General features: G+C 33.2%; 1 protein-coding gene and 1 pseudogene across 1 annotated transcript in view; both read left to right on the forward strand.

Annotated features, from left to right (window-relative positions):
- LOC133174657 (protein hinderin-like) overlaps positions 1–2,955 on the forward strand; it is a 13,409-nt gene extending 10,454 nt beyond the window's left edge. The window contains exons 7-10 of the mRNA XM_061309747.1: positions 1–715; positions 1,096–1,399; positions 1,650–1,766; positions 2,315–2,955. The exon at positions 1–715 is cut by the window's left edge and continues 255 nt beyond it. Of these exons, the coding sequence (XP_061165731.1) occupies positions 1–715; positions 1,096–1,399; positions 1,650–1,766; positions 2,315–2,597 (1,419 nt within the window). The 3' untranslated portion in view covers positions 2,598–2,955. The remainder of the gene's footprint in view (positions 716–1,095; positions 1,400–1,649; positions 1,767–2,314) is intronic.
- Positions 2,956–19,736: 16,781 nt separating this feature from the next.
- On the forward strand, positions 19,737–22,221 carry LOC133174523 (uncharacterized; annotated as a pseudogene).
- The last annotated feature ends 3,326 nt before the right edge of the window (positions 22,222–25,547 follow it).

Genomic DNA, 25,547 nt, shown 5'->3' on the forward strand with positions numbered 1-25,547 from the left:
ACAACTCCACCCAGGCATCAAGGGGGAAGGATTGATTATAGTGACCGGATACCAGTCATACAAGCTTTTCGGGAACCAGTTATGTCTAGTACACAGAAGAGTGCTGATATTAGAGCTTATGTTGAGGAGGATTCACCAAGAGATGAGTTTCAGCGTCTGGAGCCCGATATGAGTCCAAGGTCATCCAGAGCCTCATTTCCATCTGGCTCTCCAAAAGGTCAAAGGTCATCCTCGCCTATAAGTCAGTCTGGGAAATCAAATAAGGTGGGATTTAAGGAAAAACTTACTGTAGATAATGATGAATTACAGAAACATTCTCCACAGCTTGGATCTGGAAACAAGGAGTTTCTTCAAAAGTATAAGAAACTTAGTTCAACTGAACGCAAGCATGAACTCTTGAAACAGCGGGAAGCTTTACTTGAAGAACAGAAGAGACTCAGGAAGGTGTTAATGGAGCAAGAGGCACAGCTAAAGAGAAAGCAGGATATCATAGAGAAACGTCGCTCAACTCAGCAAGCCAGAATGGATTATCTGGAGAAAAATGGGGAATTCCCTGACAAAGATGACAATGAAGGGAGTGTGTTTAATGTGCCTGACAGTGGAAGTGTGTGTGAAGGTCGTGTTGATAAACTTAACCTTGATAGGTGTTTGAGTGAGGAAGACATTTTTAACCTTGAGGATAAAGAAGAAATACGTAGAGAAGCTGCAAACAAAGGTCAGAAATGAAAACAAATATATCTGCATGCATTTCAAGAATTTTCAATGTGTTGTTGTCATATTTAGAAATACAGTTGAACTTTGGTATTTCGAACATAACGTGGATACGTCAAAGTGATTGGGAAATCTCATTCACTTATTCTTGAAGTATTTTACCCTCAATATCTTGAATTGTTGGATATTTTGAAGTTTTTTTCATCATCATTAAGTTCGGGACAAGGTTCTACTGTAAATATCTGCATGCATTTTTCAGGAATGTGCCAATGTCACATTTAGAAATGCATGATTTGGCTACAAACATAATACATAAAAATTACTTGTAGTAAAGTTGGATATTTATTACCACTGTACATTTACAAAAAATTATCTCTCTTCTAGGTGCTTCAACTGATTTTCCCTTAAGAGAACCCACTGCAATCTCAAAAATTCAGGAAATTAAAACACTTGGTCCAAAAAATTATCCTAAGTCAAACACACAAGAGAAATACACTAGAGCTACTTCACCGCTAAAGCTTGAAAGTGAAGATACTGGATCCACGCCTTCTACTCCGAGGCTGATCGATGCTGCCACCAGTTATTCCAGAAGATTGGATCATTCCATAGAGAGGGTGGCAGAGGATCCTGTTACCACCCCTACCAGGAGAATGGATGCTGCTACGAGCTACTCTTGTAGAAGTCCTCGGTAATTTTATCATTTTATATTCAAAGTCAGTTATTTTTATGATGTGTCCAATTCACATTTTCATGATTTTTTTTAATCCCTGATGTTTCTGTTCTCCTTCACAGTCATCCCTGCTAGATTTATTCTATAAGTCACCATTGTTAAAACTTTTAGTTTGACTCTTGTATTGTTTTATCTCTTGAAAAATGAAATGTCTATAATAAAGATTTTAATTATAAAGCAAAAATCAAAGATTTTTCTTTCTTTCCAGCTCTCCTGTACCAAATGAAGATTTCATAGATTTACCAAGACAGAATAATCTTCCCTTACAGACAAACCGCCAAAGGGCGTGTAAGACGTCTAGTCCAAGATTACCCTCAACACCAGGGTAAAGATTTATAACTTTAAAGTATTTCAGTTTTTATTTTCTTTAAATTTTGACTACATTCCTTTGACTAAGTTTGTTTGAAACTTTCCTGTCTTACTAGAGTAGGGATGTCAAACATTTCTTTGTTGAAAAATAATGTTGTAGACATCCTTATGTGTGTACAATGTAAATGTTGAAGGATCTTTACTTATCTGTAGTGTGTTTTAACAAAAGATTCTTTAAAAAAATAATGTATGCTACTACACAGATATAGAAAACACTCTTGTAATGAATTCACACTTGCAGTGAAGTGATTTTCATTCCCCATGGTTCTAAAATGTAGATGGATATATCAAATTATGTTTATAATGAGTCAAAGTTGTTCTTCCCTGGAACTTCACTCTAAGCCTGTTTTACTGTATGTCTCTGCATATCTTAACGTTCAAAGATAATTTACATAAACATTGCTGTTGTCTGTTCTTATGTCACTTCTTGGTTATAGTAAAAGTGTGTCTTTTATGATTTTTCAAAGGAAATTATTAACAATTTTCATTTTCTTTTTTATTCAGAGAGAAGACATTATCAGTTGTAGAAATAGTCAATTCCTTAGAAGAAGAATCTCCGGCCCGCCCCTCACATCTCATTAGATCCTCCATTCAAAGGGACATCACTCCTACCACGACCAAATCTATCCCTGTGGGGGGAACAGCAAAGATTTTATCAACTGGAGGCATGAGGCTCCCTAAGAATGCCCCCTTTGGGGCCCCGCCTATTAAAGACCAGTTTTGTGAGGAGTTGGCAGAGGAAACAGCAGAAGAGAGTTCTCTTTTAGAGGACATTTTCTTCTTGTGAATTGTTTCATTCATTTAGCAGAAAAAAACTTTATGTGATATTATGATGTAGATTAATATTTATTTTCTTTACTAGCTGATATTTAATTGGAAAGTCAAGGATTGAAATTGGGGTATTTAGTGTACATAAGTAAATGCACAATTCTTTGCATTTTAATTCTTTTTTTTTTATGCAGTAGTTATGTAAAAAAAAATTTTGGTTGTTGCCGAGATACACAGGAAATCTGTCAAATTTAATTGAAGCATTAAAAAACCCACTCTCCATTTTGTTACTTTCAGTAATGTTTTGACATTTAATATTTAGTGAATTGTTGATAGATACATGTACATGATGTATAAACTGATTTGTACACTGTGAATTACTTCTTATTATGAAATATCTATTTTTGCAAAATTGTTTGAGACAGTCTGGTCAAGAAAAATACATTTTTGGATATTATGTATCAAAGATTTTATACAATAATAACAAATTTTGTAAAATTTTCTTTCACTTATACCAAACAACTATCACATGAAAACAAAGTTTCACAAAAATTAGGCGATCCACAACACTTGTACGTTGCATTTTATTTTTTACATGATTAACAACTCACTGTTATAATTTATTATAAAAAGTTATAAATAAATATACATCATCATATATCTTAATAAAAGCATTCTGAAAAGATTTAGTTTTGGGATGATAAGTTCCAAATAACAAAGTTTTTGAAAATCTTTTTTTTTATTGCTCAAGAAGTTTAGTAGGAGGCTATATTAAATATGACATGGCAAATAGTAGAAGGTGTATGGTGTATACGGTTTAAATTTTTAAATTGAAGATAGAGTAAGTGTAGATAGTTTAGAAATGGTAAATTGTTGGTTCTGTTGAAGTGGTGAATTAGATACCCTAAGACATGGTGAATAGTTTAGATATTCTATCTAGACTTGATGACTTGTTAGTTCTATAGGATGTCATTTGAATTATAGATTCTTTAAATATGGTTTAGTTGTAGATATTTTGGGCATGGTGTTTTGTAAAGTTTAGGCATTGTGGATACTGTGAGCATGGACTTTTATAGATACATGATTGAGCGGTAGATGTGGTGAATTTGTAGATATTTTGTTTTAAAAACCTGTTCTTGGACAAAGCACATGTAATTTACAATCTTGTATTACTATGTAAGTATTTACTTTTGAAACCTGAAATATACGTTCAATTGAAAATCAAAACCATAATCTTATCAGAATTTCACCTTGACCATATTATTGAAGATTTTCTATTTTGAAATTTGTCTATTGCTACCGATTGGGATCTTTGAATGTACCAGGTCCAAATTTCTATATTTTACCTTGAACACAGAAGCTCTAATTCACCACGTTGATGGCATCATATCTACAATTTGGAGTGATCACGGTGAATACAATTCATCATCACCAAATTTTCTTCAATTCACCATGGTCGAATTATTATTTACCATGTTCATATTACCAACATGTCTTCACTTATGACAAATGAATGTGCCCTTTCAGTAGAGGCCCTGAGTGACAGATATGGACATATTTGTGGTGATGAAGTATTTGAAACAACTTGGACTTGGAAATTGTTGAAGTTTAAATATATTTGGCAAGTAAAAAATGAAGACACTTCAATTTATTAAATAGAATTCAAAATATAACTTCATATACATGTATATTTGGTTGCTCTTTCAATCATTTCTAGCAACCAAATATACATGTATTTGAAGTTATATGTAAGGAGTTGATCCTTACTTCGCGGGTTCGAATTCCACTGTGGGATGTTGAGACTGGTCTTTCAGATGAGACTGTATAAACCGAGGTCCCGTGTCACAGTAGGTGCTGGCACGTAAAAGATCTCTCACTGCTCAATGGCCCTGAGTGCTGGGTATAGGTCAAAATTTGCAGCTCTCCACTGGCAAGTGGTGGCATTTCCATTTGAGTGAAAAATTCTCGAGAGGGATGTTAAACAACAAACAAGCAATCAATCATTTCTTGCAATTTTTTTTTTAAATATTTCCACTATTTCTCTGATAATGATACTAAAGATATTGAAAAATGACAAGTGTCTTAATGAAGACATTTTTATTTTTTATTAAGATTGATTGGTTTTATCGAAAGAATATTTTAGTGCTTAAACTTTATTACATAATAAATTTCACCCTGGGTCGTGCGCTTGAATTTTCATAGTAAATATTTTGGTTTACAATATGTACATAAAGCCACATCAGAATTGACGGAAAAGCCATTGCCAACCTAGTTTTTGGATAGCTCCCGTAATTAATAATCTTAGAAAATACATGAAATTTCCAAAATTAATTCACTGGAGGCGCTTTTGATTGACAGGTATAGCGGCGAACTTACATAGTGAAAACTTATTGAATTGTCAATTAAAATATAAACATTCGTTTGATGTACATGTATCATGTTCCTATGAAATGGGAAATGGATGTTTAATATTTCCCCATTAGTATGTTTTGATTTTGAAAAGTAACTTGAAACATGGCTAGATGAGTCATTTGGTACAAAATGTTACATTTTTTTTAAACATGTTTTTTTTTTTTTTTTTTTTTTTTTTTTTTTAAATTTGCTATCTCTGGGTCATTTCTCCATGATTAAAAAATGTTTGTGTGCATTTTAATTCCAAGAAACGAGCAAACATTTGTAAAAAAAAAAAATCGAGAGAAGTACCAGAGACCATAACAATTGAACTAATTTAAAAAAAAAAATCCCAATTGCATGTGCTGCTTCTTTGCCATTTTAGATTCCACAATGTTTGTGTGGCGATGATATCTCGGTACATGTAGTATGCGTTACTAGTCCAATGCACTTAGGGGTCAAGAAATTTTTTGTTCGATCCTTGCATAGAGCATTTATTTATTTATTTATTTTCACAAACATTCAAGTCGTTTATCAGTGAAATTTTATTTACTGATTCATTAAAGTTTTAAAAAAGATACATTTTGGTTCAGTGTCACAGGGAGCAAAACCAATTTTTAAAACTAAATAGTGGACATTTAAACAACCATAAATGTCTCGTACAAGTGATTTCTGCAAATAGGACGCCAAGTACAACCATCTTCTTCACAGATTTGGTTTTTCCTGTAATTTTTCATAAAATTTGTCTTGTAACTTCACTGAGTTGTTAGTCACATCCTATCAAAGTGATTCCTGCAAAATAATGGAACAGAATCGACAAATAGAACGAATAATTTTTTAAAAAGATGCAGTCAAGTCATCTATTTCGCGATGTTTCCACACATGGTTTTGTCCTTGAATGTTCTAGAAGGCTTTAACATTATTGAAACCTTCCACAGAAATAATAATCACTATTCGTAGTTTTGCATATCTCATTTAAAAGTACAACCATCTTCTTCACAGATTTGTAAAAAAAAAAAATGTCTATTTGAAAAAAGGCATAACAGGATAGCTCTGCCCTTTCGTAAGACATAAAACAAAATTTTACATTGTGTGTCTATAATGTAGACCTCAACATACAATATTTCAGCCTCAACATTACAGATACATTCGTGTTGATTTCTGTAAAACTTATTACTTAAAAGAACAAGGTACAGTTTCAATACACATTTTGCCCTGTATTTTTCTGTACCTTATTTAAGCCAGTTTCAAATTTTTCGAAAACATTGAATTTTTAGGGTACAATAAAGCCAAAACCGTACCTTCTTTATATACATTTAGTCATTTATACGTATAGAGTCATCAAATGGTAAACGAAAAGCCCACAATTTTCTCTGCATATTTGATAGGATGAATGAAAAAAATAAAATGCGTTTCGAACTCGGCATCATTTAAATACATATTCCACTTGAAATAGTTTAATAAGATGTTTTAGGTCATACGCTTCACTTGATTTTTGAGAAAATATCTCACACGGTGGAAGTCATCACTGCTTCCAAATTCAACCATCACAGGTGCAATACATTTGAGTTTAATGTCTGAAATTAGTTCTTTTCCCTCTTCCAGGGAGCAAAATGCTTGTGGATCATATGTGAGTAAACCAGAGTACTCAATTTTCTTTGCACTAAACTTTTTACCGCTTTCGAGCGTCTCTTCAAGAGAGAGATCAGATTCTCCAGGACGTACTCCCGCGTCCCACAATGTCGTCACTAGTTCCGGTCTACCAAGGTACACTGCTATGTGTAATGTTGTGGGGAGCTCACTGTCGTTATTTTGAAAAACAAAATCTTTGTTATATCCCAGAAGGAGATAAAGAATGTTGCTATAATTATGAATTACTAAGTAATGTCCGATGCTGTTTCCGAAGTTATCAATTTCCATGAGTAGTTCATTGCTAAAACAATCTGCTTTGATCTTAAGTAAAATACAAATAACTTTTTCGAAGTCTTCACTTCCAGGAAATGAAACGCGGTATGTCTTTGAGATGCCATAAAAAAAGTTTTCATTCAATTTGTACGACCAAGTTTCAACCACTCTACACCCATACCTGAGCCCTAGCAATGTGGTATAGGCCAAAGAGTATTCTTCAACTGTTCTTTCAGTTATATTCTGTCCCATATTAAGAAACTTCTGTAACAAGGGCAACCGTCCCGTATGTGCAGCAAGGTGAGCACATGTCCAGTTATTTGTTGTATTTGATGGATTTTGGATTTCTAAAATTATATCTACGATGTCCTCCCATCCATATAAAACACAGCAATGAAGCGGTGTTTCTTTGTCATTGCCATATAAATTATACATATTAGTAAAAGAAAATAAAGAAAAAGGTTCGGCAACGTAAAGCGAGCCAAGAAGGTCATGCAAATCTTGATGTGATTTGATGTACTGAACAACTGTCATGACAATGGCTTTATTTTTGTAATCAAAGAGAAAGCTTGATAAAATATTAGCAAGACGGTGACGTGAAATTACAAACGGTGTTGCATACCTCTGCTTAAATACTTCAACCAGCTCATCGAAAGGAAAGTTGGGAACGGATAATTGTTTCTCTGTTAAAGCAAGAGCAGTGATACCGCTAAATGTTTGGTAAGAGCTACTGACTTTGCCTATTATATGTTCATAGCTTTGCAGTGGTTCGGAAGTGCTATAATGAGGACCATAATACTGTAACATCTTCTCCAGCACAACGCAATTCATATGTAGCTGACCAGGGAAAGATTCCCATAGCAGAGAAAGAATAGAGGCAAATCGAATGGATATACTGCGATTCAACAACACAGACACAAACTCGGGATCCTGACACGCAGGATGATACCAAATAATAATAGCGACGTAATGGATAATCTCCTCCTTTCCGTCACCATCATCACCACGAAGCATTCTCTGTGCCAAGTCTTCAAAGTTACGTCGTGGAATTTTCAGAACGACTTCACCAGGTTTGGTATCATAGTTCTGTGTACGAACTAGCTCGTGCAATTTCATCCTACTGCACTGTTTTATTATGATATCTGGAGCTAGGTTTCCAAATGACACCAACACAGTCTCTAAAACTGTTTCATGTGAGAATTCATATTTGTTTTGTGTTGTAATGTTAGATAGATACAAACCATTTAGATCTTCAATGGCATCCCAAATATAAAATTCAGGGATACTAGAAATTCTCAACTTTTCACAGATGCTTTCGAACAATTCGTTACTGATATCATTTTTCATAATATTCCCTTGTATGAAAACATAACATAAAACACAATACGACACCTTTTCAATACAGTCTGATTTTGACTTTCGCATGTGTTCTATTTCATTGAATAAAAATTCATTTGGGTGTAAAAAGTAGGATGGACCAAGTTGGTAGAATCTGCGTCTGGAAAAGAACTGGAAGCATGTCAAGGGAAACCCATAATATGGATCAGACCGTACTATTTGGTTTCTTTCATGGGCCGTCAGGTCCATCACTGAATCTTTAAAAGAACACTTTTCGTCATAAGCTGAGAACATTTCCTCTTTATCTTTTAATGTGAAATTCTGCTCTAGGGAAAGGTCTAGTATTGTTTTTCTGTGAAAAAAACCTTGCATGTCATACCTTTGGGCTTCATCCAATATGTTTCTTCTTGATCCAATCAACGCTAAAATATGACCATTTGTCGTACATGCAGATATTGCATCAAATTTCGTCTTCCATTTATCAAACGCTACTACATCAAAATTTATTGATCCAGTAAAGTCATCAAGAAAAACAATATATCGCTGATTGGGGTTCACGACTTTATTCCACTCATCCGGTGAACTTATAATGGCAGGTATATAAGGTGATTCTAAGGACTCATCTGACAACTCAAACATCACTTGATAAGCTGTGGTTGTTTTTCCACTTCCCGTTTTCCCTGTCAGAATCACAATTTGATTTTCTCTGAGTTTTTCTATAATTCTGTCTACAGCTGATATCCTTTTGTAGACATTGGTGGACTTTTTAGTCTGAAGAACTGCTGCTGTGTTGTCTGAAATATATATATATATATATATATATATATATATATATATATATATATATATATATATATATATATATATATATATATATATATATATATATATATATATATATAAACTCACGCAAATATTATTTGAAAGAATTTGAGATGTGCAATTAATTTCAATAGAATAGAAATAATTAAAGAAATAAAATCTAAACATGAAATACGAAAATAAACAATACAAAACTTGGCAAAACATTTAAAATGGAAGAATACTTAAAATTCATGTTCGAATCTCGGCTGCGACAGACCTAGCACGATAAAGATCCCTCACTGCTCAATGGCCCTGAGTGCCGAGTAAAGGTTAAAATTTGAACCCCTTCACCGGTATATGGTGACGTCTCTATATGAGTGAAAAATTCTTGAATGGGACGTAAAACAACATGCAATCAATCAATCAAAATTCTTTTTTTTTCCAGATTCATTAAAAGTTTTCAGCAACCTAGATCCGCAAAGCCTAACCATCACCATAATTTAAAAAGTAAAAGTAGACCTCTGATTAAATTAATGATAACTAGTATTTGACTGAAGTGTAAATATTGTTAGGGTCATCATCCTTACCTAGTAAATATTAAAGAAGTACGTATAAACTCTTGTGCAGGCGTTTCGGAGTTTATTTGCAACATTTATTAATTTATAAGTAGTAGCTAGTATGCGTACGGAAGGATGTGACTTACCCAGAATGTTGCTTCTTTCGCAATCAGAAAGTTTTTCTGTTAAAGGAAAAATATTTTGGGTTCAAATTATAATTCAGAAAACATATCATACTTGTGTAAATTATTTACATCTTACATAAATTGTTTTGAAAGAAATATTCTGAATCCTTTTTTTCTCTCGCTATCAACATTATTTGAAATCGTTTTAGAAATATATTTTAATGAAAACTTGTGACTTATCTGATACATGAGCGATACAATGTTTCTTTAAGTAAGGCTTGGTTCTTTTAACACAAACAATTAGAATTTCTAAGAAATCTAGATCTAATGAAAAATGGCATGTAGATCGTTCTTAAACTGTGTTTCCAGTAAATTCTTGAAAAAAAAAATCAGTTGAAAAAATATCTATAAAATGCAATTTCTTCGTATATCATTACAAAGGGTTATGTTTTGAACATGTAAATGCTTTACCTATTAATGAAAGACGTTCTGTCACCACCTTTAATCCCATTTCCTGTGATTGTTTCTCAGCGTGCAGCTCCGATCCTTGTCTCTGTATTTCTGATTTTAGTTCCCTTTCTTGTTTATGCAGCGCAAATTTAAACTCTTTATCTAGTCTTTGTTGTCCATATTTAAGTTCTGATTCATGTCTTTGCAGCGCTGATTTTAGTTCTATAACTTGTCTGTTTTGTTCACATTTAAGCCCTATTTCTTGTCTCTGCAATGCCGATTTCAATTCTTTATTTTGTTTTTGTTGTTGATATTTGAATTCCGTTTCCTGTCTTTGTAATTCTTTTTCTTGTCTGTTCAGTTGAAGCGTCAGTTCATGTCTTTGCTGTTGGAGTCCAAATTTCAATGTGTTGTGTTTAGCTCGTAATTGTTGCTGCTCTTCGAATATTTTCGCTTGTTCCTTTTTTATTCTAGCTGTTGAATCTTAAAATATATTTTGCGAATAAAATATTAACTTTTTTAAAAAATTTCAATCAAATCAAATGACTTGAACAGCAAAATAAAAGTTAAATGCTTTTTATTTCCTAATAACAATATTTTTTTTTTTAATAAATTTAAAAGTGTGGAATCGTTATATTTTATGAACATGTCGAAAAATTGAGAAAAAAACTTTAATGTCTTTGATGCATTGATGCTGATTATCGATAATGTCCAAATATCCCTTTTCCTGTTCCGGATCCATAGTGTCAGTTTTTATCCGCTTAGCTGCATCTGTGTACGTTGAACATCCTGTTGGTAGACACCCCTCTAGCTCATGAATGATAACTGTCAAATCTTGCCAGATTTTCTTGAAATCCTTATCGGCAAGCGCGACTTGGGGTATATGTCCACAATAACTATTTCTTATCTCCCTGATTCGGTCAATGTTAGCGGAAAGAGACCGGTCTGTTGGATCTGGTTGGTTGCCCCATCCGTTCTTGTGGGGTGGTATCCCTGATATATTTCTTAGCAAAATGTAGAGCAAAGACAAATCAAATTCTGCATATGTTCCCAAAAATTGTCCTGTTTTTGGATACAGTAAACTCCTTTGGACTCTGTTGATAATCGGTAATAAAGTAGTTCTACCATTTTGGAGGACATGCGTAAATTGGACTTCAGTGACAAAGGTCCTGAGAAGTTCTCTGAAGAGATCTGTGCACGGATCCAACAACAATCGTGACAGACGGGCAGCGTGTGTAGTTTCTTTTGTTGATATGTATTTACTGCAAGCCATTTTTAATCTTCACCTGCAAAAGAGATAGTTAAATAAATTAAAGAAAAGTAGCAAAGAAAGTATACTTGTATTGAAAACCCTCTCGACAGATGGGTGTCATTATTCTATACTCATAGTAACAAGTATAAACGTGAATAAAATTTTTAATAACGTTAATCCTGCAAAAAAAAAAAAAAAAAAAAAAAAAAAAAAAAAAAAAATTAAAAGTATATTGTTTTTGTATTTATATTGTGTATTGATAAATACTAAACAAATTTAATGATATAAATAATTATAATAATTTATAGGCTAAATAGTAACTAGTATTCAGTTACTAGGATGATATAGTTATTCCTCCCTACAGATACACACAAACACATACATGTGGAAAAATAACAATTTTGTCTGTAAGAAAAATATTTAAAAATACTACATTAAGAATTGTCGGGGCACCATTATTTGCTACAGTCTACAGTTCCACCTATAATTTTGTCACATATCTGGGCTAGTCTTAAATCTTCAAAGAGAGGATAAAAACAAAGTCTAGTACTGCAATCTTTTAAAAATTTCAAAATGGGGATCATTATCATAGAAAAAGAAAATTTCTGTTTTATTTACTTTTGAAATAAAACATTTTTAAATCCAAGATATCTTTAGAAAAAATTTGAATCCCATTTTTCTCAGTATCTGTCCAGCTAATTCTTTTGAAATTTTTTTAATCAAGTCAAACTATTTTCTGCAAAACGGAAATGGAATCGGTTGAATTTATTTTTTCTTTCGATGTTTCAGCATTTTTTTCTCTTACAAAATTCTTTAAATTGAATTATGAAATAACCATTGTTATTTACCTTCAAACATAATAATCCACTGTCATATATGTAGTCGATGTCTCACTTTGAAATCTCTGCAAAAACGCACTGTTAGTATCTTTAAATGTTTTGTATATTTTGAATTTGGCAATGGATTGAAAGACCCCTTTAGTTATTCACGTATGTAAAATATGAACAATACAATTCCTCGGTCTACAAGAAATCCTTTAAATCATGTTAAGATAAAGGTAGCGTCTCGAAAGATAGAATTTCATGCAGGGGGTATATTGGAACTTAATTGGAAATAGTATTGCAAAACAATAGCATGATATAGACATAAAATTAAACAAAGAATCGAGAACCGTGGTAAAGTTTATATGTTTTGGATTCTTAGTAGAATGTCATTTATGAAATTGAAATGTATTAATATAGACTAATCTTCCTACTCTGATATGGATGATCTTACCTCGAACTACAAAGTCGTTACTTACATTTCTATATATCTAAATAATCAAAAATTGACTCTAGCAGAGTGAAGTATTTTTGGTGAAAGAAGATTAGTCCAATTAATATGTTGAATGAAGTAATGTTTCTGAGTTTAATATCCAGTAAAAAGATTTCTCTTGTTTTCAATACAACAAAAGTATTAAAATCAATGATATTCTTATTCACTGAAGTAGGGTTTCTAATTTTAATATTTGGTAACCATTTTTTTTTTTTTTTTTGCGAGTTAAACCAGCTAGGTAAATAGTTTTCATATAAAGGTTGAGATTGAATAGAACTTAGCATGTTTTTAAAAAGATCTCTTTGGAGAGAACAGAAGACTGCATCTAGTAACACATTTGAAAAAGCAGACAGAAAGTATACAAATATCTAAAGTAATCCATTTATAGAAGCATTCAGAGCAGCTAGGTAAATAATGTTCATCTAAAGGTTGAGATTGAGGGGAACTTAACATGTTTTGAAAAGGATCTTCTTGGAGAGAACAAAAGACTGCATCTAGTAACATATTTGATAACGCAGACAGAAAATATACAGATATTTAATGTAATCCATTATTTTAGTATTCAGAACATCAAAGTTTCTTTCCCACTGTTAAGATTTATTTTATTTATTTGTGTCAATGTAATGAAAAATTAAAAAAAACTGGATTTTTATCGGATTTTTTTTCTCATTTTCATTTAGATACATACAAATGCACACGTGAGGAAAAACGTCTACATTTATAAAGCAGTTTTAAAACAATCCTACTTTTTTTTAAGTTTCTGCTTTCAAGACACTGCCCTTTGGGTGACGAAAATATAACCTTAATAACTTTTCTTGCAATTAGTTAATAATTCTGTGTCAGTAATGCGTAGTTTTTCAGTCGGTTTACTCGTTTGAGTTTTAACACTCAAACAGTTGAATTTATATTTCCTCTTTTGAATCCAGTCAATAAACAATATTTTTTCTATATTATTATAATTATCATTTTGAATAGCCTTTGATATCAAAGAACTATATATGGTAAGGGCATATTCCTGCCCCCATAATAGTCAAATTTTGAAAATCCCTTGAAATGAGAAAAAGTGCATATATTGTGTAAAATAATCCAAATTGAGACAATATATTATGAAATTGGAAAAATTAGTTGGCTTTTCTTGTCTCTGTGACGTCACAAACTATTTGGATTTCCGTTATTTTTAAAATAGAGGCCAAAATGCACAGAGTTTGTTCAATTTTGACTATAGTATTTATAGAGCGCAAGCTTGCTCAGGTACCATATTCACATATTTCATTAATATTATCATTCTACACATTATATCAAAAGATCTAGTCTGAGCAGACCTGCGCTCGATAATTTCCAATCAAAATACTGACGTAAAATACACTATTTTCTCTCAAAATCATTGAAATTTGGAATTTACGTCATTTTATTGACGTCATATCTAACTAATGATGTCATAGTTGATAAAAATATTTAATGCTTTCAAGTCTGCAAATATCCACCTGGTTAAGAACATAATTAAAGAGTTCTCCATCAAAGTTTTATTTTGGGGGCAGATAATGGCCACTACAGAACATAGTCCTTTGCCAGACGACACCATAACATAGCCAGTTCATATAGAATACAATTAATGATGTGTAAAGTTGAGACCACAATACTTTATAGACGGGAAATCGCACGACATGGCATCAGAAAATAAATTTTGATCTGAGTTGTCAGGTAATAAAAGAAGGTAGAGCCCATCAAGTAACATTTTAGATTTGGTATGTTTTTTTACATCTTTTTTTTACCGTGTTTGAGTCAAAGGCTCGTTTTAGCTTTTCAAATATGTTCTTTGTCCATTTTATTTTTAATTCAGTATTTTCTTATAAAATAATTAAAAGGAAGCTATCTGATGTGAAGAGGAAATCAAACAGTGTGGACATAGCTGGGAACAATTGAAAAAGGCTGCTCAAAACAGAGTGCGATGGAGGACTGTTGCCGAGGCCCTATGTTCCACCAGGAACCAAAAGGAACCATGAATGAAATCTGGTACAAAAATTTTCGAACGTCCATAGAAAAATCCCTCTGCTGTAGAAATTTTAATTGTTATAAACCTTGCTTCATCGCAGTGCAGTTAAGGTCATAACGGATATATCGGATGTAACGGATATATCGTATGTAACAGATATATCGGTTAATTTTTATAATGAAATATACATCCTTGATTAGGAATGCAAAATGGATTTTCTTTGTTTATAACGCACTGTGTCAAAGTTGTAGGCGTAAGTAAATTTTGGTATAGAGTATAACTTTATTCAGTCAAACCGATAGTGATTTCATTTTCAAATATTTCGAAAATCATATTTTTTGTATGAAGTCAAAAACATTCCCTGTTTAAATTAAGTCCCGCCTCCTTTATTGTAATTTTAAGTGTGCTGCATACAAGACCACGATAGAACTTTTTCTGTGTGAATGTATTTTCATGGAAAATTTAGAATATGATTAAAATGTTAAAAAGGCTCAATATTAACTTAAGTGGTAGGTGTTGTATGATCAAACTGAACACAAGAAAAACAATAAAAATAGTTGCTATTACGTAATAAGGTATATATAATTTTTTTCTTTTTTTTAAATAACTCTAGTGATTGGCATGGTAACACAATGTAGCCACACAAAATTAATTTGTTGTTAGGGTTTGATTAATGCTTCTATCTTAAAGAAAAGACATGAAAAATCAGGACTGTCAAATTATCCTTCCAGCACAGATAAGTATAAGATAAGAATAATTAGGAATTAATTGCTTCATAGTAGTGCAACCATGGAAGCAAGATATCATTGGTTTAAAGCGATTTATTTTTTAACATGCAACCTTTTTAACTTCAGGGCATGTTGTCATGGTAACCATGACACAAGACAACCAGTGGTGGCTGAGTTTCGGCATCTAAGAGTTTTATCATGGAGAGATAAAAGAAACTCTGAGACTTTGCTTGCCACGGCTCCTACATAAAAAAAATCAGTTCATTACCAAAAATGGCTATTAAAATAGATCGTTTTTTTCCCTTATATCCTTGTAAAATAAAGAATGCATTCTTTTAATGTCAAGATTTGCTGAATATCTAAGATCACCACCACATTCAAAAGAATGACCTAGAAGGATGAAGACAGGATCTAATAATATCATAGACTTAATATTTGAATTCTTCAATTAGTTCACAAGTTTATTTCTACTTTTAACGTAGCTATTTAAATATCAATTTTATTCTGGAGAAAACATCTCACATCGTGGAAGTCATCGTTGCTTCCAAATTCAACACTCCCAAAGTCAATACATTGAAGTTTAATGTCTGTTATTGCTTGCCTTTTTCATTCCAACACGTTTTCTCTTCATCATTTATCCATAAATCACTGCATTCGATATTTCTATTGCAAAATTGCTTTCCGCTATCGAGTGTTTCCAATAAAGAGAGATCAGAGTCCCCTGGACGTACTCCTGCCTCCCACAGTGCCAACACTAGCTTCCGTCTACCAAGGTATACAGCAACGTGTAATGCTGTGGGGAGTTCACTGTTATTACGTTGAAAGACAAAACCTTTGTTATATTCAAGAAGGTGATAAAGAATATCATGATAGTTATGAATCACTAGGTAATGTGCAATACCATTTCCGAACTTGTCAATTTCTATAAGTAGGTCATTGGTAACACACATTGTTTTGGTGTGTAGTAGAATACAGATAACTTTAAAAAATTCATCTTCTCCTGGAAATGAAACATGGTGTATCAATACGAATTCATCAGGGTAGCCATTGCTAATATATCCTCTCGATCTGTACCGCCATGTAGGAACCGCCCCGGACCGCAGACCGAGCAGGGTTGTCTGCAGCACAGAGTTTCCTTCAGCTGTTCTTTCCATTACATCTTGTCCCGGATTAATAAACTTTTGCAGCAATGATGACCGGCCGGCGTATGCAGCAAAATGAGCGCATGTCCAGTTGTTTGTTGTCGTTGTCAGTTTGTTTGTCGTCAGAATTATTTCTACGTGATCCTCCCATCCATGTAACACACAAATGTGAAGTGGGGTTACATTACAATTTCCATATAACGGATTCGTGAAAATAAAAGAATATTCAAATATGGGCATCGGAACGTAAAGTATATCGAGAAGGTCATGCAAGTCTTGATGTGTTTTGATGTATTGAAGGATAGACAAAACTATGGTTTCACCATTATAATGAGAAAGACAACCAGCCAACGCACTGGCAAGGCAATAACGTGAAATTATAAAAGGTAATCTCTGTTGAGAAATTCTATCAAGTTCATTGAAAGATAAATTTTGAATGGATATTTGTGCCTCTGTTAAAACAATCGGCATGGTACTACTCGACTTTACACGAGGCTTTTTTAGTTTGTCTTTCATATGTTCATAGCTTTGCAAGGATTCTGAAGTAAGAAAGTGTGGACCATAAAACTGTAACATCTTCATCAGAGCACTGTGCGTGTATAAATAATTCGGGAATTCTCCGCACAGAAAGGAATGAATAGATGCAAAGAACTCAATTCACTCTCTACCAAATACGGCCTAGCCGCTTGGTGAAAAATCAAGTGTCTTTAATTGAATTTTTCTGCAATTCCTTTTTATCTTTAACACCTACTCTAATCGCATGTTACACAATTTTGATCAAACAGGATACTGGCAATGCACAATAAAAGTCAAACCTATGCATGTATTTGATTTTTTCCGGAATTTCGCCCCCCTTTTGAACTTTGAGACGATATTTCTAATATAGCGCATTCCTCGCTGATCGGTTTCTAAGGTTTAAGTAAAACAAGAAATCGCCCCAAAAACTTTTCCGGCAAAAAAATCATCAGCGACGTTTGCGCTGTTATCGAAATAATACCGTTTGGCATTTTGCGGGAAGAAGAGAAACTGTCGTCTGTTCGGTTTATGAAGTGGGTGAAATACACAGTTGATGTTTCTGCCTGTTATAGATGTTTCCTTGGTGTCATTTCGTAAACTAAGGCTGTAAGTATTTGTAAAACATTAAGTTTAGCACATTATTACCATTTAATACATAGATTTAAAGATTTTTACATTAATTTTAACCACAATACACATATCAGAGCTATCTTAATCCGCTGGTGAGCATATCTGATCCAAAAAAAAAAAAAACCCTGTATACACGATATAAGATATTTCTACAACTTATACATATGTTTCCAAATTTGAGACAACCAATATTTACCCTAGGTTTTAACTTCTACTGATATTAATTCTAAGTAGATTCGAGTTTACACTGCACAACGAGCTTTATTTACATTGTCCGCGAATCGGGGATAGAAAAATTAGAATATTATATAATTAATTGTTTTACATTGTGCAATGATTAAAAACATAGTAAGAAAATAAATTTTGGGCAGAAATTAGCATCTTGTTGTTTAATTACAGGTTTTTAAATATATTGTTTAAAAAATAAAGTTAGAACATGTATGTAAATAGTGTAAATTGTGGACTTTAACACTTTTTTGTTTTCTCGCAAGGGAAGTCACTCTTAAAGATGGAGGATCTTCTTTATTCAACTTTTTCTCTAAAAATTAAGAGCAGAAAAAGTAAAATAATATAAATTGATTTATATATTTATCTGCTGATATATGTCACTTTCAAAACTTCGGGAAATATCTCAAAGACATTATTTTCAAAAGTCCTGCCCCCCCCCCTTTTTTAGGCATTATACAATGGTTTTAATTGTAAGTCTTACTTTAAATTTTTCTATTAATAATGATTAATGATTGAAACAAAACTAATTTAGAAAGAAAATACTATTCAACATTTGATAATATAATACTGTTTTTCATTATTGATGTTAGATCAACAATTAATTTGCATTACATGTCCTGCAGGTGAAACTCTACATGACTAGACTATAGTGTGGGCTTCCTTTTTGATGGATCTTTGGAATTGAACAAAATTATTTCAACAGATAATCCTTTTTGCTGATTGAATTTAATTAAAAGGTAAAATACACTGTATAATCAACTAATTTCTTTGGTTATTTATACATATTTAATTAATTCATAATAATTTAACTTTGGTGATAGTTTATCTGCCCATTTATTAGCTCATATGAACTGAAGCTCATTCTGAAGCTCAAATTCTGATCAAAATTGTCCATTGTCTGTCGTCATCATTGGTGTTATTGTTATTGTAAATTTTCCACATTTTTCATCTTCTCTTGAAGAATGAGCTAATTAATTTCAACCAAACAGCACATTAAATATCCTTGGGTGAGGGAGATTCAAGTTTCTTCTAATGAAAGGCCACACCCCGTTCCAAGTGGAGATAATAAAAAAAAATGCAAAAATAAGATAGGGTAAAAAAATCTTCTTCTCAAGAACTACGTATTGGACCAGAAAAGATGAAACCTATGTGAGAGCTTCCTGATAAAATGTGAATTCAAGTTTGTTCAAATCAAAATCATGGCCCTTAAATTGTGATAGGAAATTCTACAACAGGGGATGAACATTTTACATAAAGGATACAACTTTTTAAAAAACCTCTTTTTAAATTTTTTTTACTGAGCAGGACCATGATTAGTCATATCAAAATACAACCTATATTAATTCCTAATGTAGTGCAGATTTAGGTTTGTTCAGATCATAGTCCCCAGGGGTAGGGTGGTGCCACAATAGGAGATCAAAGGTTCATATATATGAATTAAAATATCAGAAATATCTGTAAAAAATCTTCTGAGGGACAGCTGGCCATGATTAGTATTATGCCAACAGCATCGATAATTGCAGGTCAAATTATTGCCCCTAGGGAGAGGGTGGGCCCACAAACCTTATCTCTAGGGTTTTAGGTTGGGCCAAACTAAGGAATTAAATATGCCCATGGGCCTCTTGTTTAACATATTTAAGGGTAGGAAAGGAAAGATGATTTTGAAATTGAGAATGAACTCTATTGTGTTTGTCATATTAATCAATTTATTACACACTGAACATACAAACAAACAAAAATCTCCCATCATTAAATAGATTTTTTTTTTTTATCATTGATTCATAGATGCCAGGAAAAAAGTCTTATAAGTGCTTCCTATGTCCTCGGAGAACAAAACAGACAGACAGATATGCTATTTCCAAGAGTCACAGATCTGTGGTTACCAGATTATCTGGAAGAACACCTAGTGAGGAAGATTTTCTTTGCAACAAGTGCCGCCATATATGCAACTCTAATGTGCAGGGATCTAAGAAAGGAAAAAACAAACTTCTGACATCTACATCTCAACCATCGTCTTCAACGCCTGCTAGTCCTCCTTCAGTACAGCTACCATTTCCCAGCACAGCGAGAGGCCACTCTTCCTGCTGTATATGTAAGAGACCTGGACCAAAACTCATTGTTGTTCCTGTTGACATAAGGCATCAAATATTTATTTCTAAGGAAATCATTATCCCGGCTGGAGCTAGATGTTGTCCTAATCACCTACAGGGAAACATTGGGGATCTTCAACCCATTTCTGAAACAACAACAGTTAATAGAACAACAATAGCTCAACTGGTCAAGTTTCTGAGGTCAGAAATTCAGAGGCAAGAGAAAACAAGACTTAATTTCAACAATGATGAAAGTCTCAGTGATGCTGAATATGTGGACCTTATGGGCATTTCCAAGGACTCATTTAAAGACTTGTTACATTATATTAAAGGAAAAGTTCGGCTAACTCCAACAAGATCCCTGAGGACAAGTTTAACTATATTCCTTATGAAAATCAGAGGAGGGGAATCCAATCGAGTTCTTTCCACACTTTTCAATGTATCAAAATCAAGTATTAGAAGATGTATAAGTTCTGTGCGATCAGCTCTTGCAGGAAGATTTGTGTTAGAGAATTTGGGATTCCAGCACATTACACGTTCTGATGTCATACAGCATCACACAAGACAGATTGCCCAAACTCTTTTTGGAAACAGTCCAGCTGGAAATCAAGCAATTTTGGTTTTGGATGGGACATATATTTATATAAACAAGAGTGGAAATTTTCATTTCCAAAGACAGTCCTTCAGCTTACATAAGGGTCGCCCTTTAGTAAAACCCATGATCATTGTGTCAACAACTGGCCACTTTATATCAGTGATGGGTCCATATCTTGCCCGAAACAATGATGCCAGTATCATCAAGCATATCATGAAGTCCAACGTTGAGGACATTCGTAACTGGGTGCAAGAGGAAGATATTTTTATCGTTGATCGTGGGTTCCGTGACTCAATAGATTATCTGGAGGAACTTGGTATCCAAGCCCATATGCCTTGTTTCATGTCCAAAGGAGAGAAACAGATGTCCACAGAGAGTGCCAATACAAGTCGTCTTGTCACAAAGGTATGTGTGTGTATGTGTGGTGTAGTCAGGAAGAAAGAGATTGAAAAGGGGGTTGGGAGAAATTATGATATCAAATTAATTGAAAGTTTACTTTGATGTATGTATATGAGAATTAGCATTTTTGGGTTTACAAAAAATTTCTTCTCATTTTTAGATTCGTTGGGTTGTGGAATCTGCCAACTCAAGGATCAAACAGTGGAAGTACCTAGGACATGTTTTGCCAACAAGCCAGATTCCGTACATAGGAGATTTCATAAGGATTGTATGTTCTTTGTGCAATAGGTAAGGAATATACATGTAAATATTTTTATGGAATTATAATAACTTCTTAAAATATAAATGCAAATGTATTCCAATGTTTTATGTATCTGTTACAGATATCTCAAACCCCTCTCTCATGGGAATGCTGATGAAGAAGAAATTCTTGGATGTAAAATGCTGCATCTATCCAAGCAAGTTAATGTCTTACAACAACATGTGGAAGAGCAACACTTAGATCGACGCTCTGGATGCTGGGAACCAGTTGAAGATCTAAGAGGTATTTATCCTATGTACTAATGTTATACAATGCATTCTGTTCTCTAGTTGTTATTGTTTCAATACTTTTCAAAAAAAATTAGCAAATTTAGAGAATTTTAAAAATATACATTGTTACATTTATTACTAATGAAGATTGGTTTGGGATATGTTATGCCATTATGTAGTTTATATGCAGATCGTCCATGATGTTTCGAATTTGTGTATTAGGTTTTCCATATCTTGATGAAGAACAACTTCGGAACCTAACTTGTGGGACATACCAGCTTCGACTCTCACCCAATTATGCACAGGAGCACTTGGAAGGTGACTGTCTTATACAAGTGCACAAAGAGGAGCCAGGTCTTGTCAGGGTTCGGCTACAGAGTCGGCATGTCTCATCAAGATCGTACCAATTATGGTCAAATATGATGAAGGAAATATTATTGCATGGTATTGTAAATGCAGAGCTGGAGCAAGGGTTGTTGGAATGTGCTCCCACATTGCTGCCATTCTGTGGTTTCTAGGAAATGCCCGACACAATATCCAGACTGGGTTTGGTGTTCGAAACTGGGGTGACTTTGTCGAAGATGCAAACAACATTCCAACTCCAGTTGATGAAAGTGAATCTTCGGATGAAGGAGACAGTGAAACAGAAGAATAAAGACTGGGGAACTTATTGTGTTTGGTACATGTGCTGTTTACAGTCTTTATCATATAATTTTATGTGTAAATAATATTTTCTCTTCAATTTTCATGTTATAATTTACTGTGTTAGTGTTTTGTCAGATGGGACAGTGGGCCCCTCAATATGTAAATTACTTTTTAAATTCAATTTTCGTGTTCAATTACCCTATGAGTGTTATGTCGGATGCGGCAATGGGCCACATCATCTGTAAATATTTTTTTTAATTCAATTTTCATGTTTGATTTACTGTGTGAGTGTTATGTCGGATGCGGCAATTGGCCGCTCCATGTGTAAATATTTTTTTTATATAATTTTCATGTTTGATTTACTGTGTGAGTGTTATGTCGGATGCGGCAATGGGCCGCTCCATGTGTAAATATTTTTTTTATATAATTTTCATGTTTGATTTACTGTGTGAGTGTTATGTCGGATGCGGCAATTGGCCGCTCCATGTGTAAATATTTTTTTATTTAATTTTCATGTTTGATTTGCTGTGCGCGTGTTATGTCGGATGCGGCAATGGGCCGCTCCATGTGTAAATATTTTTTTATTTAATTTTCATGTTTGATTTACTGTGTGAGTGTTATGTCGGATGCGGTAATTGGCCGCTCCATATGTAAATGATTTTTTTTATTTAATTTTCATGTTTGATTTACTGTGTGAGTGTTATGTCGGATGCGGCAATTGGCCGTTCCATATGTAAATGCTTTTTAACATAATTTTCATGTTTGATTTACTGTGTGAGTGTTATGTCGGATGCGGCAATTGGCCGCTCCATATGTAAATGCTTTTTTTACATAATTTTCATGTTTGATTTGCTGTGTGAGTGTTATGTCGGATGCGGTAATTGGCCGCTCCATGTGTAAATATTTTTTTATTTAATTTTCATGTTTGATTTACTGTGTGAGTGTTATGTCGGATGCGGCAATGAGCCGCTCCATAATTATGTAAATATTTTTTTTAATTCAATTTTCATGTTTGATTTATTGTGTGAGTGTTATGTCGGAAGCGGTAATTGGTCGCTCAATATGTAAATATTATTTTAATTTAATTTTCATGTTGGATTTACTGTGCGAGTCTTGTGTTGGATGCGGTGATGGGCAGCTTCACACGTAATTTTTTTTCTTTAATTTTCACATATACATTGTACACATTTCTGTACGAGTCTTATGTTGGTTGAAGCACATGTAATAGACTGCTAAACATGTGATTACTTTCTTTATCTATTTTCACTTAGAATCTCCTGTGTGAGTGCTATGTTGGGTGTAGTGATGGCCACTCCATATGTAGACCATTTCTTTCAACTTTCATGTAAAATCTTCTTTGCGAGTGTTTCTGATGAAAAGTCAGCTGTTTCAGTACTCAGTCAGGTGTATGGTAATGAGCCACTCATTGCATGTAGACAGTATGATGACTTAATGTAAAATTGTACTATAAATTCTTTATATTGAATTAAAAATTTCTTTTTATTAATTTTGCAATAACTAGTTGTTTTTTTCTTTTAAAACAATGATATATGCAGCCTTTCTTTTATAAAAAAGAGAAAGCTAGGAAACAAAACATGCAGAGAGAGAGAGAGAGAGAGAGAGAGATTCTTTACATTGAATAAAAAGGTTTTTTATTTTTGCAAAACCTAGATTTATTCCTTTTATTTTAACATAATGATATTGCAGACTTTCTTTAATAAAAAAAAGAGAATTAAAGGAAACAAAACACGGAGAGAAAGAGAGAGAGAGAGAATACTTCATTATGCTAAGATATTATCCATTACCAAGTGTAGCACTCTAGAATCCCGGCTGGCCTGCTTTTCCGCTATTTTATTTTTGGAACCTTGTTGTTTTCCGCGACTACTTTATACTGCTTTTCCGCGATTTACTATATGTTATGTGTTTTCTCCTTTTTTATACTTCCTTTCCGCGATTTTACTCACATGGTGTTAAAAATTAAATATATACATTTGTGGTATCTCTCTCTTATATAAACAGGCAGAGAGCAAATATCTTCAAATCTGTATGAAGTTTTTGACAGGTCATAGGTCATTACGTGACCTAATCACACGGCGCAATAATATATCAACATAAAATGACTTGCTCTACTTCGCAATGAGCATGCTTTTCATGTAAAAAAAATGTACAAAATAATTAAAGTGAAATAATAATAGTTTTATTTACACAATTATTTAATACAGTTTTTGGCGATTGATTTAGCCTGTGTCATTTCACATTGGTCGGTAATAGGTTTTAGATGTAAACAATATGGAAATTGAATCAGGGGGAAAATGTATAATCTACGATGGATTTCCAATCAGAAAAGTTTTAAGGAATGGGGATGTGTCATACCGATGCAGCATTGATAAAATCTGCAAAGCCACGATTAAAACCTCCCTGTGGTAAGCAAGGAGCAACAGGTTTTATCTGGTTAATGGAACATGCGGAAGTCAAGAGGTACGGAAAACCTATACATTTATAATCGCGGAAAAGCAGTAAAACTTGTCGCAGAAAAGCTGTGTTGAATCGCGAAAAAGTGATACTGCGAGAACCCCCAGTGTTTCTATGCTAAAAGCGACTGATTAATGATCCATGCAGTTGTGTACTACTAACTGCTCACCATACGATTTTACTACAACTTAGATAGCACACGGCAGAGGGTGACTGAAAATCGAAAGGTGCATATACTACTTAAGCAAACAAGAGAGCAAATTAGATGTAGATAGGAATGACAGCATTGATCATTTACATGAATTATTGTGCAAACAGATGAGGTACACACCATTTAATTGTAAAATGATTAATTGAGATAAGACTTTACTTTCATTATTATTATTTTAAAAATGAATTAACATTTCACGTATGATTAGTTCATGCTTTATGAGATGATTCTGCAATCTTTTAATTATATACATATAAATAAAACTAATGGGAAATAGATGGTAATAATTTTAAGCCAATATCCCTTTATCCTTCTACACATTTATAAGGAAATAATTGATTCTTTTTCATGTATAAATCTCTAGATATATATAGAATGCCATGACCTCGTATTTGATTTTTTTAAATAATCAAATGTTTGACACTTCAATAAATCACAAAAATAGCTTTAAGTTAGAAAGTAAATACTATTTATCCCAAGTTTCAAAAATTCTTGGAAAAATCTGGTAAATTTTTTCCAAATAGTTGAATTAAGGCCTATTTTGATGGATTGTCATCCATTAACATTCATATATTACCTTGTATAAATAATGTAACGTCATGACGTTATAATATATAAAATGTCAACGTCATGACGTTCTGTGGTATTGGAAT

The sequence above is a fragment of the Saccostrea echinata genome, unplaced genomic scaffold (assembly GCF_033153115.1).
Source record: "Saccostrea echinata isolate AGI-Se365-2 ecotype Australia unplaced genomic scaffold, CSIRO_AGI_Sech_v1 ptg000058l, whole genome shotgun sequence".
NCBI lineage: Eukaryota > Metazoa > Mollusca > Bivalvia > Ostreida > Ostreidae > Saccostrea > Saccostrea echinata.